General features: G+C 43.9%; 1 protein-coding gene across 1 annotated transcript in view; it reads left to right on the top strand.

Annotated features, from left to right (window-relative positions):
- LOC124795572 (myosin light chain kinase, smooth muscle-like) overlaps nucleotides 1–19,760 on the top strand; it is a 1,044,560-nt gene that overhangs the window by 329,022 nt on the left and 695,778 nt on the right. Inside the window, exon 10 of the mRNA XM_047259644.1 lies at nucleotides 3,275–3,407. Within this exon, the coding sequence (XP_047115600.1) occupies nucleotides 3,275–3,407 (133 nt within the window). The remainder of the gene's footprint in view (nucleotides 1–3,274; nucleotides 3,408–19,760) is intronic.

Raw genomic sequence — 19,760 nt, 5'->3', positions numbered from 1 at the left:
AATCTGCTTAGTGTATTCATCTCTTGGTCTCCCTCTACGATTTTTATCCTCCATGCTGCCCTCAAATACTAAGTTGGTGATCCCTTGATGCCTCAGAACATGTCCTACCAACCGATCCCTTCTTCTGGTCAAGTTGTGCCACAAACTTCTCTTCTCCCCAATCCTATTCGATACCTCCTCATTAGTTATGTGATCTACCCATCTAATCATCACCATTCTTCTGTAGCACCACATTTCGAAAGCTTCTATTCTCTTCTTGTCCAAACCATTTATCGTCCATGTTTCACTTCCATACATGGTAATAGCTTCTCGGATTGTTTACTAGTTTCCTAATGATTTGCTCGGTAAGGGTAATTTTATTTACGTCGACGAGTGGCACGCTATTTCACATTTCATTCATAAATTGACGATTAAGTAGATGCAGGATTTCGGAATATTGCGGTAAACAGGAGGTAATTCCCTGACGTCACGAAAAATGGAAAAAGAAGGGAGACTGCGTAACGACGTAGAGAAACAAGCAGCTGCTGATGAAACGGAGGGGCAAGATAGACGTCGTGATGGTCAGCAATTTGGAGACGATACCCCTCAAAGAAATAAACTCAAATAATTCCATAGTGCAAAAACAAAGTCTTGGAATGGATTACAACAAGAATATGAGAGGTATAGACAGGGGTGACACCCTGTTGCAAACCTACCTAATGGATCGAAGCTGATCGAAATAAATATTGTCAGGAGATGTTTCGTCGTGCTTCAATGCATACGTTCCGTACAAAAGACGTGGCTGCCAAAAGAGCAGACTGAAATTCGTGATCGGACCCATAAAAAGCAACTTATCTTGCAGCCACGCATTTCCCTAAATTTAGCCAAGCACAACGAAGAAAAGACTAGAAGCAGATGTGCAGAATGCGAGAGAAGCAATACCATTCTCTCCTCTAACAAATTCTATTCGTTCGTTATACGCTTTATTTTTGGTTCCTGAACTATAATAATAAACAAAGAAACGTTTCAGTGAATGAGCGAGCCACGTTGAGCGACTGCGCCAGCCCTCGCTAGGGGCAGGAAATACTGGCAGAAGGGGAGCACCGTGCGGCGCAGTAAAAATACCCACTTCAAGGTTAAATTACACTGATCGTTGTTTTTTTCTCACGTTCTTCCGTCATAGTTTCAGGATATTATTGGTTTTCAGTTGTAGTGTATAATATTGGCAAATTTCTTACAGCACACACTGTCTGATCGAAAGTATCTCTGCAGACATCCGTGAGGGCTGTGTCCAGGCTTCGCCTTTACGACTGTTTACTGAGGGAACTTTCAGTGAGGTGTACGAATCTATGTGGAGGAATGGCTGCCCATTCATCGTCAAGAGCAACTCATCAATAAACCAAAACTAAAGAAATCATCATGTCTGATTCCATACCTTCAAACTTTACAGTTGAGGGACACATGTAGCCTATCTTTGACTGAAAAGTGTTGTGAATAGCAGAAAACAAAACTGTCTACTTCATGTACATTACCTACGTCTCCAAAACACTAAAGTGTGTTCAAATAATTTTTTGTTGTTGTACCACATTGCGCTGCACAACCAAAATGTGTCCGTATGTCTTTTCTTCACCAGAAGTGGTTAGCCACGGCTTAAAGAATATGATGATGCATGTTCTTTATTATTTTATTTTTATTTTATTTTTTGAGTCCTGAGTCTTCTGACTGGTTTGATGCGGCCCGCCACAAATTCGTGCCAACCTCTTCATCCCTGAGTAGCCCTTGCAACCTACGTCCCACATAGGCGATTCCTTAACTTCACCTACTTCGTGACCATCAGCCTCAAAGTTAAGTTTCTCGCTGTTCTCAGTTCTGCTACTTCTCCTATCTTTAAAATTTACAACTGAGGGACACTTGTAGTCTGTCTTCGACCTGACACATAGATAATGTCGTCTGAAAAGTAAGTGTTTTTACAATCGCATAACACCGAATCTTTAGCGTCATCCTAACCTACCCAGCTACCAACGTACGCAGGGCAGATAAACTATGCGTACTTTCCTCTACTCGGATTTGGGTCTTTTTCTTTCTTTTTATAGATTTCGATACTTTTTTCGAGTTAATCCTTTCCTAGAAATAAAGAGATATGTTTTTTTACATTCAGATGTTGTTTCTTCTTACGAGGTGCATTCAAGTTCTAAGGCCTCCGATTTTTTTCCTCCGGACTGGAAAGAGATAGAAACATGCGCATTGTTTTAAAATGCGGCCGCGTTCATTGTCAATACGTCCCAGAGATGGCAGCACCGTACTGCAGATGGAATTTTAACGCCAACGGCGAGAATGAGAACTGTTTTAAATACTTAAAAAGGCCTCCAGAGTTGGCATTTCTGTGGGTTCTGTGCACACAGTCCTGCATGACGACCTGAAAATGCGAAAAGTGTCATCCAGGTGGGTGCCACGAATGCTGACGGACGACCACACGGCTGCACATGTGGCATGTTGCCAAGCAATGTTGACGCGCAATGACAGCACGAATGGGACTTTCTTTTCGTCGGTTGTGACAATGGATGAGATGTGGATGCCATTTTTTAATCCAGAAACAAAGCGTCAGTCAGCTCAATGGAAGCACACAGATTCACCGCCACCAAAAAAATTTCGGGTAACCGCCAGTGCTGAGAAAATGATGGTGTCCATGTTCTGGGACAGCGAGGGCGTAATCCTTACCCATTGCGTTCCAAAGGGCACTACGGTAACAGGTGCATCCTACGAAAATGTTTTGAAGAACAAATTCCTTCCTGCACTGCAACAAAAACGTCCGGGAAGGGCTGCGCGTGTGTTGTTTCACCAAGACAACGCACCCGCACATCGAGCTAACGTTACGCAACAGTTTCTTCGTGATAACAACTTTGAAGTGATTCCTCATGCTCCCTACTCACCTGACCTGGCTCCTAGTGACTTTTGGCTTTTTCCAACAATGAAAGACACTCTCCGTGGCCGCACGTTCACCAGCCGTGCTGCTATTGCCTCAGCGATTTTCCAGTGGTCAAAACGGACTCCTAAAGAAGCCTTCGCCGCTGCCATGGAATCATGGCGTCAGCGATGTGAAAAATGTGTACGTCTGCAGGGCGATTACGTCGAGAAGTAACGACAGTTTCATCGATTTCGGGTGAGTAGTTAATTAGAAAAAAAATCGGAGGCCTTAGAACTTGAATGCACCTCGTAGAAGCTGAGCGCCAGCACGCAGAGAGCTCACCGCCACTGGGGCCGCACCGTAGTACAGTGGTGTGTCGTGTGCCTGCAGGTACTCCCAGGAGCCGATGTTCCTGACGAAGCCGCGCTCGACCGAGGCCCGCGAGGGCGACACCGTAGTCATCCAGTGCGAGGTGGTGGGCGACCCCAAGCCCGACGTCTTCTGGCTGCGAGACTTCCTCAAGGTCAGTGACCGCGCGCGCACTTACCACCAGTCAACATAGGCCGCTGCTTTTCACAGATTTTCTGTTTTCTTGGGAGCTTAAATCGACTGTCGAGCGCGACTGCAGTATCATCTGCCGTCGAATAGTACCCCGAAATTACGTACATCATTCCTGTAGTACACGATACCTGTCTGTTTGCATTAGCGTAGTACTGACTGTACACATACGAGGGCGGTTCAGAAAGTAACCTCCGATTGGTCACAGTGCGGGTAGTGGGGGGAGTAGCGACCCCATCTGTGCGTTCACGCACTCAACAGGTCAGTCGGCATCAAGCCGTGGTCGAGTTAACGTCGTACCTGCGCTAGTTTAGTTTTTGTGGCAGTTTGAAATGTGTGCTGCAATAGAAAACCCCAGCAAATGTGAAGTGCGTGCTGTCATAAGGTTTTTTACAGCCAAAGGATATTCTGCAGCAGCTATTCATCGTGATCTTTGTGCCGTGTACGGACTAAGAGTTATGAGTGAAGGAGTTGTCCGTGAATGGGTACGTTTATTTAAAAGTGGACGAGAAAACGTTCATGATGAAGAGAGGAGTGGTAGACCATCATTGGTGACTGACGAACTCGTTCAGACAGTTGATGCAAAAGTTCGTGAAAATCGACGTTTCTCAATGTCGGAGTTGTCTACTGGTTTTCCACAGATTTCTAAGACTCTCTTGTACGAGATAGTGACAGCAGATTGGGTTACCGTAAGTTCTGTGCACGATGGGTGCCCAAAATTCTTACCGACCACCACAAAACTCAAAGAATGGCCTCTGCATTAGACTTTCTGTCACGTTATGAGGACGAAGGAGAACCATTGTTAAACAGAATCGTGACCGGTGACGAAACCTGGATTAAGTACGTGAACCCTGAGACAAAAGAACAATCAAAGATGTGGGCACATTCAAATTCGCCTACCTAACCAAGAAAAGCCTCGCAAGATTTTTCTGCCAGAAAACTGATGGCAACGGTGCTTTGGCATGCCAGAGGGGTGCTGTTGGTTGAATTCATGGAACATGGTACGACCATTAATCAAGACGTGTGCTGTGAAACAATAAGAAAGTTACGACGGGCTATACAGAACAAACGCCGTGGTATGCTGACTTCCGGTATCGTTTTTTTGCACGATAACGCCCGTCCTCACTCTGCTCGCAGAACAACGGCCCTTCTTGAGTCCTTCAAGTGGGACGTCATCAACCATCCACCTTACAGCCCAGACCTGGCGCCAAGTGATTATCACCTCTTCATGCATTTGAAGAAATGGCTCGGGTCACAGCGGTTTGATGACGACGAAGAGCTCAAAGATGCGGTCACAGGCTGGCTCCAGGCACAAGCGGGTGATTTTTATGCAGAAGGAATTTCAAAGCTTGTGAAGAGATACGATAAGTGCCTAAATCGCTATGGAGACTATGTAGAAAAATAGTGCAAAGATGTAGTTGTAAGATGTATATATTAAAATATTTTTATTTAACTTGGTGTATTTTTTTAAATCAACCGGAGGTTACTTTCTGAACGGCCCTCGTATAAAGAATAAAAGTGCCATCGACACCACGAACTTTAAGGAAGGTGAAAGCTTATTTGTATGTTTCCAGAAATAGTGGACATCTCTCATCTTGTAAAAACATGGTTTGTTACTGTTTGAACAAAAAATACGTTTTGACGCGCCAGTGCCTTCGTCGTGGCGTGTTTCTCGTTCAGAGAACAATTATTTTGCCTCTGAGTAATAGCGGTTCAACGAAAGTGAAACTTATAAACTCTATCCTAGTTTAAAATTACGCTTTATACTACTCTATGCTGAGTGTCGCTGGTTTTTTCGTAGGACAGCGCATTATAGAAAAGTGTCCTACTTTAATGGTCGTAAGCTCCTCTAACGATATGCAGCGCATGTTAGTAAATCGCGGAATCGTGCAATTAAATTCTGATGTATCGAGCGAAGCTTACGGTGCTTGTAATGTAGAGTTACCTGTGTTGAGAATAAGTGACATTTATTGCACATTTTTATGCTCATTAAGTTACTTGGCAAATATGTAGTAGGTGATAAGTTGCTTAATTTAAAAAATAAAACTCTTGTGAAATGTTCCAAAAACGAGTTTGAGGCCATGAAGATCTCAAGCTACTTTTCCAGAATATCGGAAAATACACAGAAATCCGCAAACATTTTAGAAACTTTCAGTATTGTAACATTAAGTCACAGGGCTTCCTCTAACTTTTTTTAAACAGCTACATGAATGCAGACATTTGTTCAGACACGCGCAGGGTGCTAATAACAGCATCAAACGGCAGTTTTTATTTTTTTTTTATTTTAACTCTAGCCCTTGTATTGCTATCTGCTCCTTGCCCTTTCCTGGTATCCTAGAGGAGAGTAAATGTTGTGAGAAATGTAAAATTTAAAAAAATCCAATAAAACGTGCTGACAGCGTCTCAATAAGAGTTCAACACTTGGGTGATTCTAATTTTTCAAGTTTTACTATTTCTTTTACCACTCGCAGTTTAGTTCCAGTGCAAAAAAATGAGTTGTATGTAACTTGAGTTCAATAACAAAAGGAGAAGGGGTGCACCTCGGTTCCTACATTTGAAAAAAACAGTCGCATAAAAGTCTTATTTATTTCTTATCTAAGAAATATTTTTCGGAAGTAACTAATGAACCACTAACTTCATTACTTTCAGCTTGATTATTAATACTGCTGCATATCTATCAGACTATTGTGTACAACGTTTCTGAGGCAAATATGAGGAATAAATCACAAATACATTTACAAAATCTTATTCTTTGATAAAGTCCCTTTTTATGCCTTGTAAACTAAAGGCGATACGCAAATACCGAAGCAAATATTGCTTCTGTTTCCCTTTTTTTTGTAAATAACTTACTATTGTCTTTCATAAACTTCGTAACGCTGTTAATTGGATCATGCAAAATCTTCTGTTTAAAAACGAGATGGAGAACGTTGATGAAATCTTCAGTTCCGCGCAGCTGTAAAGGATTTGCTGTAAAGAGATTTGTGGTCGAAGAGATAAGAGCTTAATATTTTTTATTAGAAACAAATTGTCGAATTCCATTATAGATCATTACTGGTATTTCATTTGTTTCTATTTGAATACTTGTAAGGTTTAAGACGTAATGCGTTGGCCATGTTCGTTGGTGACTGAAATTAATATTTGTTTAAAGTTATTTGAAGCGAGTGGTACGCGAGCAAACGCAAAGGAGCTGAAGATGAAGACAGTGTACTTGAAACTAACGCTTCATTCTCTCAGAATTGAAAGACTTCTGGGGTTGTGCGGGCTGGAAGGGCTCCGATCTCACTGCTCGCTCTATATTATATTTGCTCATCAGGTTCGGAGGGACCATGCGGTTCGAAACTACTTGGCCATGGAAGGAGTCACTACATACGAGGGTCACTCCAAAAGAAATGCACACAATTTTTGTAAAAATACAGTTTTCATTCTGCATGTGTGAAAGTTTTACAGTGTGTAGATACATCCTTCCCGCTTCTTTTCATACTTAGTTCAACCTGTTCCCGTGAGTGGCGCCGTCACAGCATGTCTTGAAGATGGCTGCTACACTAGACGTTCGTCAGAAGCAACGTGCTGTCACAGAATTACTGTGCTGTGAAAACGAGACAGTGGGAAACATCCACAAGAGGTTGAAAAAGGTGTGTGGAGATGCTGCTGTCGATCGCAGTACAGTTAGTCGGTGGGCAAGCAGGTTACGTGATGAAAGCGGGCACGGCAATATTGAGAACTGTCCTCGGAGCGGCAGGCCTCGTACTGCACACACTCCAGGCAATGTGCAGAGAGTTATAGAATTGGTGCGTGCTGACAGACACATCACAGTGAACTAATTATCACGCTACGTTGGGATAGAGAAAGGAAGTGTTTACATAATACTGAAAGTGTTGGCGTTAAAAAAGCTTTGTGCCAGTTGGGTTCCCAGGATGTTGACAGTGGCTCACAAAGAAACAAGAAAAACGGTAAACACCTTACAGTCCTGACCTGGCTCCATGTGACTATCATCTCTTTGGGAAACTGAAAGACTCTCTTCGTGGAACAAGGTTTGAAGATGATGACTCCTTTGTGCACGCTGCCAAACAGTGGCTCCAACAGGTTGGTCCAGAATTTTACCGTGCGGGTACACAGGCCCTGGTTCCAAGATGGCGTAAGGCAGTTGAGAGAGATGGAAATTATGTGGAGAAATGAAAATATTGTTCCTAAAGGATGTATCTACATACTGTAAAACTTTCAAACATGTAGAATATAAGATGGGTTTAAAAAAATAGTGTGCATTTCTTTTGGAGTGACCCTCGTAGTTTACAAAACGCTGAAAAAAGTTTGTAAAGTAAATTGTGACGGTATGTATGAATGAACAACACATCACACAGAAAAGTTGTGAGCTATTGAGAGGATCTCCTGTACAGAATGGACGGAGTTTGCCACAATGAAATCTTTCAACTTAGACTGGAATATCTGTTTTTTCCCCCGATCCTGCTGCTAGCCTGTCGAAATTGAAACTTGCTAAGTAGTGCACACGCTTCTGTACAATGCTTAAGGAAGTGTTATTCAAGCGCGTATCTTCTCCTGTGTAGTGTTCACTAGCTTAATGTGGCAGATTCTTGTGAACGACTGAGTATTGTCAACAGAAAATCCCACGAAGGTAAAATACAGGGGAATCCAAGAACGATGTAGAAGGGTAAATATATGAAGAAAAGTCCGGTAAACACAGTATCGAAAATGAATCATGTGGTTGTAGCTCTTAAGTTATGCATTTTGGACCCTGTTTACCAGACATTCCTTGATGCATTTAGCTAGCTCCATCATTCCTGAAAGTTTGTAACATCGTGACGGAATCACCATTTATATAGAGGGGTGGCGAAATCGGAATTCGCAGTCGCATAAACAACAGCCTGCGCTAAGTTCGCTAACTCCCAGCGCATATCAGTGTTAGCGGAACATTCGGAATACAACAACATAATACATTATGAACATTCGGAATATAAGAACGTAGAACATAGCAGAGTGAAACAAGTAAAGAAACATCCCCATTCCACTGTTAGAGACAGTGGAGAATATTTTTATGAGGTGTCACTGGTTTGTCATATCATCCAACCAATGCGATCCATAAAAGGAGAAAGTAACCTGCGTAAATCAAGTAATGAATCAATTTATTACGAAGTAATATTTTCCTAAGTTGATGGCTTTCTTTCTTTTTCTGGTTCTGCCGACTTTTACGCCCCTTGGGGACCCTTCCCCATTGTCCTACTAAACCAGAATTTGACACTGCTCTATTTTACATTGAATGGAACCAAACTTATCTCGTATCCCAAGAAGAAAACTATTGTAAGTAGGCTGTTTAGCGTTTTATATTGGTAACGCCACGTAGCGCTCTGTATGAAAATCACTGGCTGTGCTGTGTGCAGTCTGTAGCTGGTTAGCATTGTTGTAATATTCGCTATTGTAGTGTTGGGCAGTTGGCTGTTAACAGCGCGTAGCGTTGTGCAGTTGGAGGTGAGCCGCCAGCAGTGGTGGATGTGGGGAGAGAGATGGCGGAGTTTTGAGAGCGGATCATCTGGATGTGTGATTCTTGAGTTTCTCCCGGCGTATTTGGTAATCAAAATATCCACGGGTATGCTGCCGGTCTATAGTGTCCAACGGGCACAATATTTCGGCGATCAAACATGTCGCCATCATCAGGTGAACTGACGGACTGAGCTCCTGTGAACGTGCCGGCACGGAGATCCGTACGCTATGGCTGCTCAGAGGGAACTGAGCAGCCATAGCGTACGGATCTCCGTGCCGGCACGTTCACAGGAGCTCAGTCCGTCAGTTCACCTGATGATGGCGACATGTTTGATCGCCGAAATATTGTGCCCGTTGGACACTATAGACCGGCAGCATACCCGTGGATATTTTGATTATCTGGATGTGTGTCCATCAGAGACAGGACATTTGTAAGACTGGGTGTCATGAACTGATATATATATATATATATATATATAATGACTTTTGAACACTATTAAGGTAAATACATTGTTTGTTCTCTATCAAAATCTTTCATTTGCTAACTATGCCTATCAGTAGTTAGTGCCTTCAGTAGTTTGAATCTTTTATTTAGCTGGCAGTAGTGGCGCTCGCTGTATTGCGGTAGTTAGAGTAACGAAGATTTTTGTGGGGTAAGTGATTTGTGAAAGATATAGGTTAATGTTATGTGTGTTCAAATGTGTGTGAAATCTTATGGGACTTAACTGCTAAGGTCATCAGTCCCTAAGCTTACACACTACTTAACCTAAATTATCCTAAGGACAAACACACACACCCATGCCCGAGGGAGGACTCGAACCTCCGCCGGGATCAGCCGCACAGTCCATGACTGCAGCGCCTAGACCGCTCGGCTAATCCTGCGCGGCGGTTAATGTTAGTCAGGGCCATTCTTTTGTAGGGATTATTGAAAGCCAGATTGCGTTGCGCTAAAAATATTGTGTTTCAGTTTAATGTTGATCAGAATAGGTAAAAAGCAAAATGTCTGAGTACGTTCAGTTTTGCTCAGCTGTTTGAAAATCAAATAGTGTAAGAGGTTTATCAGCATAGTAATTCATAAGTTTTTCTAAGGAGACGTTTCACTAACAGAAATTTTAAAATACGCCATTAAAGAACCCCTTCATTGAACATCTATTGACAACCAGGGAGAACACTTGGGGAGTAGGCCTGCCACGCTGCCGTGTACCGCGAGATAATGTGATCGTCGTTAGGAATATTCACTGTGTGGGGCGCCGCCAGCGGCGAGTTTAGTTTACTTTGCCCGCCTGGGATGCCGCCTCCCCCCCGCCTCCCGCTTACGGATCCCGGCACGGCCCGCTTGTTGAGCGGGTGATTTAGTACCGCACTGCTAGCACGATTTGCGCGGCGCTACACTTGCTTACCGGATCGCGATACCGGCTCCCACATAAATCAGCATAGGGTAATAGGCAGGGGTCGCGGCGGGTGGCGGGGGGCGGCGGGGGGGGGGGGCGGCGCAATACGGCGGCCGGCAATCTGGCGGCGCCATGGCCCGTCCGCGAGCCGTCCTCATTACACGCGCCGTCCGCAGAGACAACAACTCAAATCCGCTCCTACTGCTGCTACGGGAAGGACCGTTTAACTATCGATATTATTTCTAGCACTTACTTGCAACGAATTGCTAGCTGATCCCGATCTTGTTCCAGATGTTGGCTTCGCTGATTCGTGGTCTACATCTACATCTACATTTATACTCCGCAAGCCACCCAACGGTGTGTGGCGGAGGGCACTTTACGTGCCACTGTCATTACCTCCCTTTCCTGTTCCAGTCGCGTATGGTTCGCGGGAAGAACGACTGTCTGAAAGCCTCCGTGCGCGCTCTAATCTCTCTAATTTTACATTCGTGATCTCCTCGGGAGGTATAAGTAGGGGGAAGCAATATATTCGATACCTCATCCAGAAACGCACCCTCTCGAAACCTGGACAGCAAGCTACACCGCAATGCAGAGCGCCTCTCTTGCAGAGTCTGCCACTTGAGTTTATTAAACATCTCCGGAACGCTATCACGGTTACCAAATAACCCTGTGACAAAACGCGCCGCTCTTCTTTGGATCTTCTCTATCTCCTCCGCCAGACCGATCTGGTACGGATCCCACACTGATGAGCAATACTCAAGTATAGGTCGAACGAGTGTTTTGTAAGCGACCTCCTTTGTTGATGGACTACATTTTCTAAGCACTCTCCCAATGAATATCAACCTGGTACCCGCCTTACCAACAATTAATTTTATATGATCATTCCACTTCAAATCGTTCCGCACGCATACTCCCAGATATTTTACAGAAGTAACTGCTACCAGTGTTTGTTCCGCTATCATATAATCATACAATACAGGATCCTTCTTTCTATGTATTCGCAATACATTACATTTGTCTATGTTAAGGGTCAGTTGCCACTCCCTGCACCAAGTGCCTATCCGCTGCAGATCTTCCTGCATTTCGCTACAATTTTCTAATGCTGCAACTTCTCTGTATACTACAGCATCATCCGCGAAAAGCCGCATGGAACTTCCGACACTATCTACTAGGTCATTTATATATATTGTGAAAAGCAATGCTCCCATAACACTTCCCTGTGGCACGCCAGAGGTTACTTTAACGTTTGTAGACGTCTCTCCATTGATAACAACATGCTGTGTTCTGTTTGCTAAAAGCTCTTCAATCCAGCCACACAGCTGGTCTGATATTCCGTAGGCTCTTACTTTGTTTATCAGGCGACAGTGCGGAACTGTATCGTACGCCTTCCGGAAGTCAAGAAAAATAGCATCTACCTGGGAGCCTGTATCTAATATTTTCTGGGTCTCATGAACAAATAAAGCGAGTTGGGTCTCACACGACCGCTGTTTCCGGAATGCATGTTGATTCCTACATAGTAGATTCTGGGTTTCCAAAAACGACATGATACTCGAGCAAAAAACATGTTCTAAAATTCTACGACAGATCGACGTCAGAGATATAGGTCTATAGTTCTGCGCATCTGCTCGACGACCCTTCTTGAAGACTGGGACTATCTGTGCTCTTTTCCAATCATTTGGAACCCTCCGTTCCTCTAGAGACTTCCGGTACACGGCTGTTAGAAGGGGGGCAAGTTCTTTCGCGTACTCTGTGTAGAATCGAATTGGTATCCCGTCAGGTCCAGTGGACTTTCCTCTATTGAGTGATTCCAGTTGCTTTTCTATTCCTTGGACACTTATTTCGATGTCAGCCATTCTTTCGTTTGTGCGAGGATTTGGAGAAGGAACTGCAGTGCGGTCTTCCTCTGCGAAACAGCTTTGGAAAAAGGTGTTTAGTATATCAGCTTTACGCGTGTCATCCTCTGTTTCAATGCCATCATCATCCCGTTAAAACCATACAACAGCCAAGATCGCATAAAATATTTTTTTAAATTTAAGACGACTGGTTTCAACAGACTATGCTGTCATCTTCAGGTCTGTAAGAAAGTGTATGCACGTGGAATATATCTCACAAGTTAAGATGTAACATTTGATATAAGCGTCTTAGACTGGCATTATAAAAACCGGAAGTGGACCTGTACATTTACATACCTTAAAGTCTTTTTGTTCTGAAACATGTCCATATTACGCTGGCCTGACGCACAAGATTGCAAGTGAATAAAAATAGCACATTATAAAACGTTTATCATCGCTAAATTATTTAAAAAACCATAAAGCATCTTGTGCAACAGGCAACGTCCGAATATATATTGTTCACAGTAACTTATTGCATCATACAAACACGGTGCACAAAAGCGCGACTGTTTACATATGATGGACATCTTCTAAACAGTGCGAATCCACTTTAAGTTTTTCTAACTGGATTCGCATTGTTTAGAACATGTCCAGCATATGTAAACAGTTCATCTACATCTACATCTACATTTATACTCCGCAAGCCACCCAACGGTGTGTGGCGGAGGGCACTTTACGTGCCACTGTCATTACCTCCCTTTCCTGTTCCAGTCGAGTATGGTTCGCGGGAAGAACGACTGTCTGAAAGCCTCCGTGCGCGCTCTAATCTAATTTTACATTCGTGATCTACTCGGGAGGTATAAGTAGGGGGAAGCAATATATTCGATACCTCATCCAGAAACGCACCCTCTCGAAACCTGGAGAGCAAGCTACACCACGATGCAGAGCGCCTCTCTTGCAGAGTCTGCAACTTGAGTTTGCTAAACATCTCCGTAACGCTATCACGGTTACCAAATAACCCTGTGACGAAACGCGCCGCTCTTCTTTGGATCTTCTCTATCTCCTCCGTCAACCCGATCTGGTACGGATCCCACACTGATGGGCAATACTCAAGTATAAGTCGAACGAGTGTTTTGTAAGCCACCTCCTTTGTTGATGGACTACATTTTCTAAGGACTCTCCCAATGAATCTCATCCCGGTACCCGCTTTACCAACAATTAATTTTATATGATCGTTCCACTTCAGATCGTTCCGCACGCATATTCCCAGATATTTTACAGAAGTAACTGCTACCAGTGTTTGTTCCGCTATCATATAATCATACAATAAAGGATCCTTCTTTCTATGTATTCGCAATATATTACATTTGTCTATGTTAAGGGTCAGTTGCCACTCCCTGCACCAAGTGCCTATCCGCTGCAGATCTTCCTGCATTTCGGTACAATTTTCTAATGCTGCAACTTCTCTGTATACTACAGTATCATCCGCGAAAAGCCGCATGGGACTTCCGACACTATCTACTATGTCATTTATATATATTTTGAAAAACAATGCTCCCATAACACTTCCCTGTGGCACGCCAGAGGTTACTTTAACGTTTGTAGACGTCTCTCCATTGATAACAACATGCTGTGTGCTGTGTTCTTGGCCAGTTACGTATATAAAATGATACGTGGGAAGTTGAGCCAGAGATTAGGACTCGAACCCAGATCCCCTGCTTTTCGCGAGCAGTTGCCGTAATATTTTCGCTATTCGAGCACGTCTCATAGAGTGATCGCAGTTCCCTCCTATGGAATCCAGACATACTGCCCAGGGGAAACACACTGACCGTCTTGTAAAACTCTTTGTCACACAGCCTGTCCCATTTACCTTCGCCACTCCAGATAACTTATTGTCTGAAGTAAAATAAAAAATATCATCGAGCTGAGTTGTCAAGTTATCAGAGAGACCTTAAGTGGTATGACTACCTTTCTTCAAATTAAGTAAGTCTTTTTAACCGTAGATTACTATGTTGTTGTTGTGGTCTTCAGTCCAGAGACTGGTTTCATTCAGCTCTCTTAATTTATTACCCAAGAAGACGCCATCATCAGTAAAGCTGTATGCCCTCGGGAAAAATTGCGGCTGTAGTTTCCCCTTGCTTTCAGCCGTTCGCAGTACCAGCACAGCAAGGCCGTTTTGGTTAGTGTTACAAGGCCAGATCAGTCAATCATCCAGACCGTTGCCCCTGCAACTACTAAAAATGCTGCTGCCCCTCTTCAGGAACCACACGTTTGTCTGGCCTCTCAACAGATAACCCTCCGTTGTGGTTGCACCTACGGTACGGCTATCTGTGTCGCTGAGGCACGCAAGCCTCCCCACCAACGGCAAGGTCCATGGTTCACTGAACCCTCTTGACATTTCGATTTCAGTTGGTACCAATTCGCGGTCTCCGCCCGTCTAGTGTTGTCGGTAAGACACACATATATACTGTTGGATACAATTTGGTACTTTATTTGTATTCAGTATATAGGATTAACTTTTCATGAGTTTTACTGTTCAGTACTACTTCCAAAGAAGTTTGTCTACAGAATATTTTCAACCAGGAATACAGAGTATATAATGATCATATCTCAACACAAGTATAAATTAATTATTTTTGAACGCCAGTATATTCCTGCTGCTTGTGCAAGAAAACGCATTTGTACTTCGCATTCTCTAAGGTATAGAGAGAAGCTAGGACATAAGACGAGGAACACTAAGTCTCTTTTCTAAAGCATTACGCCTGCCATATTTAAGGTCATCACTACAAAAGATTGCCCCGTATATCAGTAACTGAGCCTTTTCTTTGCAAGACAATGAACAACTGATCCCATCATGTTGAGCCTTATCAAATGTCTCACAGAGCACAGTATTGGTTCAACTTTATACTGACAAGTATGAACACATAATCTAGGACCGGTTCTGTTATCGCCGGGACCCGTTAGCCGGCGGCACACGTCCACTGCTGCAGGACTGAAGTGTGTTCAGACAAGTGACCGGTCAGCTTCGCCGCAGCAGGAAACGAGGCTTACTTCCTGTTAAACGTTGATGAAATAACATATAAAAATCATGCCGAATAATCCCTGTAAAACATACAAGTTTTACCGTGTCTTACATTATTCAGTGGCCTGCCACTACTCGGAGTTGGCAGCCCGAAAATACAGATGCGTCCTGCGGGTGCTGTTACTCATTCCTAAGCTCACGATTGTATTACTGTAGACAACATGTATTTCCCACTGGCACAAGACGGGCCAAAGACCGTATTTGCAAGGACTCAGGAGGCTTCTATACACAGAAGATACAGAACCAACAGACCGAAGCGCTCCACCGAGCACTTTACCTGTCTTCATAGAACGTTAGCCTGAGACACCATTCACATCGGAATACAAGTAGAGAAATGTATCACAAAACAGTGTTGTATGTTATACGCATAAAACAATGACTAACGGTACGTTAGTCGCTGACAACAACAAAAGTTTTTTTTTTTTTTTTTTTTTTTGTGGTTTTAGGGCGCACAACTACAGTGGTCATTAGCGCCCAGACTAAGTTATGAATGCACTGCGAGGCACAAGGTTAAAACAGCAACTAAAAAGGACAACACTATAAAAGGCACATTAACAGGCAAGGGATTATAAGAAAACAGCATAATCAAATGTCCTGAGACAGGTTTGTCAAGTGGATAAAACGAAGAACGCGAGCAGCTGCTCCTGGGTCATCCGCTAAAATTTCATCCAGAGTACATGGCAGGCCAAGATCAACGCGCAGTGTATTAAAATTCGGACAGGACGTTAAAATGTGGCGTACCGTCAGCAATTGCCCATATGGGCAGAGCGGCGCCGGCGCAGCCGTCAGCAGATGGCGATGGCTGAACCGGCAGTGTCCAATTCGTAGCCGGGCCAAAACGACCTCCTCCCGCCGAGAGGGGCGTGAAGAGGACGTCCAAGCCGTGGGGAGAGGTTTCAAGGCCCGAAGCCTGTTTTCAGTAAGTTTAGACCAATCGGCGTGCCACAGCGATAAAATGCGCTGACAAATGACCCTGCTAAAATCAGATGAAGGCACACAACAAGAAGCTGTCCGAGGCTGGAGGACCGCAGCCTTGGCCGCGGCATCTGCAGCTTCGTTCCCAGGGATACAGACACGGCCAGGAACCCACATAAACGTAACCGGAGAACCGTCGTCCACCAGCTGCTGAAGAGAGCGTTGGATCCGGTGCATGAAAGGGTGAACCGGATACGGATCACTGAGGCTCTGGATGGCGCTCAGGGAATCGGAGCAGATGACGTAAGCAGAATGTCGGTGGCGGCGGATGTAAAGAACAGCCTGGTAGAGGGCAAATAGCTCAGCTGTGAAGACCGAACAATGGCCAAGGAGCCGCTATTTGAAACTGTGTGCCCCGAAATTAAAAGAACACCCGACACCGTCATTGCTCTTAGAGCCATCTGTATAAATGAAGATCGTATTAACGAACTTCGAACGAAGTTCGACAAACCGGGAGCGGTATACCGAAGCTGGGGTAACCTCCTTTGGAGCGAGCTGAGGTCAAGGCAATCACAAGAGAAAAGGAAACGTATCGTCTCTAAAAGCCAAACGCACTTGTTGACTAGGAGTTTACAATACAACGAAGTGGGTAACTCTGTCAGAAACCATAAGGAGGTGACTGGTAAATATAAAAGAGAAGGAATTGGCAGACCATAAAACAGGACGCTACTACGGTATAGCAACAGACGGTTCAGTCTTCGAGACAAGCATTTATTTAGACGTCTGTTTTTGTGATAGAGGGTTTAAGCCAAAGCACAGAAAACCAAACTCTACTGCCAAAATGTAGTTTAGAATTAGCCTCCTCCTCATTGTAAATACACAAGTCAAATCTACTGTTGGTCCATCATGGCCAGGGGACATCGGGTGGTAAGTACTTTTCAATGTCAATAAACTTGATCAACAGCCGTGTACTTTAAGACATTTTATTTTAGTCTGAAAGCATCCAGTTTCGGCAATTAATTTATCTTTAGGTTCCATACGCTTTTATCCAAATAAGCAAACATCGTATAGCTCCATAAAACACTGGATATCTTGAATTACAATCGTTATACAAATGCTTCATACGAAGATGTGACAGCAACCTTGTATGAAGCATTTGTATAACGATTAGAATTCAAGATATCCAGTGTTTTATGGCGCTATGCGATAAGTTCGTTTATTTAGATAAAGGCGTATGTGACCTGAAGATGGCAAAATGAATTGCCGAAACTGGTTGCTTTCAGAATAAAATAAAATATCTTAAAGAATACGGCTGTCGGTGAAGTTTATTGACATTGAAAAGAAATTCAAATCTACGGTCAGTCGGAGGAAGAAAAAGTATTTTATGGCACCGGAGAAACAAAGTTCCAAATACTGAAGTTCCTCACGTACCTATCTGGTTACTGTAATATTTAGATACTCACAATTTTACATTTATCGGCCGCATGAGGATCGTTATTTACGGAAGAAAAGACTATCTGTCAGAGATGGTCTGAGTGGCGTCCTATGTAAATACAAATGTGAAACTTATCAAGCGTTCCTTGTCCCACGCAGAGTGAGCCAACATGTAGGCATCCGAGCAGATAGCAGAATGGCCATACATCTGCTTTATCCGAGTCGCGTCTTCAGAGGTGTGGGGAATGTCTCTGAAAGAAGCCATGTTTCACGTAGAAACCGCTCCGCCTATCTTAATTTTCACGGCGCTTCTTTCCTGGTCTAGTTGGTTCTGTCTTACTAAAACAATACGAGCTGGCACAGCAAGTCCGTGCCCCTGTTACCCTCATTTACGTTCCTAGCATTCCCTAAAACTCTAATCCATTTACAGTGACTCGTCACACAATGATTTCGTTAAATGAAAGGGCTTCTAATGACCTCACTGTGTGTGGGATTTACGTTCGCTCATTGACAAACACACACACACACACACACACACACACACACACACACACACACACACACAGCGAGAGACTCCCTTCTTTTCACTCTCGCTGTTTAACTTTTGTTTTTCATTTTGCCTCTGCACTATTTCACCAGGTGCTGTATACAGTGGATTACCTTTCATATTTCTGCTCAAGCCTTACTGTGCAGCACTCTTAGTCCAATTGTTACTTTGAACATTGTAACATGCTAATAAACGTAGGACCATTGAAACCATGTTTCTGTACCTGTCTTCTTTCGTGGGAATCCATTCACTTTGACTGTTGTTGCGGTGGGGTGGGGGTGGGGGGTCGGGAGAGGGCATCTGGAGGGCCTGGGCTACAGTTTAGCATGAAGCTGTAAGCACTGTGTGTCTTGGCACCTTTCACATCCACAAATAGAGTTCAAAGTGAAATTCATTCATGTTAAGAGGCTGAGTAAAATTTAACTACATTTTTACTGACTGGCATCTGAAGTATCGATCATAGTCTAGCTGCAGCACACTTATAACCAAAACAAAACACTGTTCAGTCTGGAAGTGTTTAGTAATGAATAATCATATCTGTTTATGGATAAAACTATTCTTACAATTAAATACCGATATTATTACATTTTGACTGATTTCAACCATACAAAAGGTTCATCTCTGCGGCATTGAGCTTTTAATCTTACTATATCAATGCCGCTTATCTAACATACGTAATAAGTAAAATAGCAAGTTCAGCGAAATTTGTAAGAATTACGTGAGCCATATTTTTTTGGTTGTGCTGCGCGCGCGACGCCATATGACTACGAAACTGGGAAAATCCATTTCTCTGAGCGGTATAGCACGTCAATGCCGGTGTGAGCGTTACTGCTGCAGTTAAAGAAGGCTGTAAGGTTTCTTGGTCTATTCTATAGAGAAAGCAAAGCCCACTGCCGAGAATTGTATCAAATAGCCGGTCAGTGGAGCTAAGCGGAGCTGACGCACTCCGCCTCCCGGTTGAATAGGAACTGGGGCAGCTGTACTTTTATGGCGTTCGGGCCCCTGTGAATGGGAGTCTTTAGCGGACCAAATAAACCACCGTGGCAGGCGGGCGGCCTTAGCTATCAGATCTTGTAGCCCATCGCTGCAGGCGCTGCCACCTAATTACAATTCTCTCGCTGGGAAACCTCTGCACCGACGCTGAACTTCGCGTCACGCTCCTTTTCTTCCTATCGTTAATTAAATTACGCCAGACCTTTCACTGGCGCAAATAAGGAAAGGATGTAGGCAGTGCGTCTGGGCGACGCGTATTTACGTCCGCTTTGGCTGCTGATCTCTAATCTGACTGCATGCAAGGCGACAAAGACAACTGCCAAAAGTATAGTTTGTAATCAGTGATTCTTTGGAGGACAGGTGCAGGACATGTAGTAATGTCCCCCGGCTGCCTTATGAACACTGGCATTATCAGTTATTTTTAATGGCATAAAATCTACATTGAAGAACCAAAGAAACTGGGATACCCACGAGCACGCAGAAGTGCCGCAACACGACGCTACATGGAGGCAAGGACTCGACTAATATATGAAGTACTGCTGGAGGGAACTGACACCGCGAACCCTGCAGGGCTGTCCACAAATCCGTAAGAGTACAAGGCAGTGGAGATTGCTTCTGAAAAGCACGTTGC

This window comes from Schistocerca piceifrons, chromosome 4, assembly GCF_021461385.2.
Source record: "Schistocerca piceifrons isolate TAMUIC-IGC-003096 chromosome 4, iqSchPice1.1, whole genome shotgun sequence".
Lineage (NCBI taxonomy): Eukaryota > Metazoa > Arthropoda > Insecta > Orthoptera > Acrididae > Schistocerca > Schistocerca piceifrons.
This window is presented reverse-complemented; position numbering and strand designations above follow the sequence as displayed.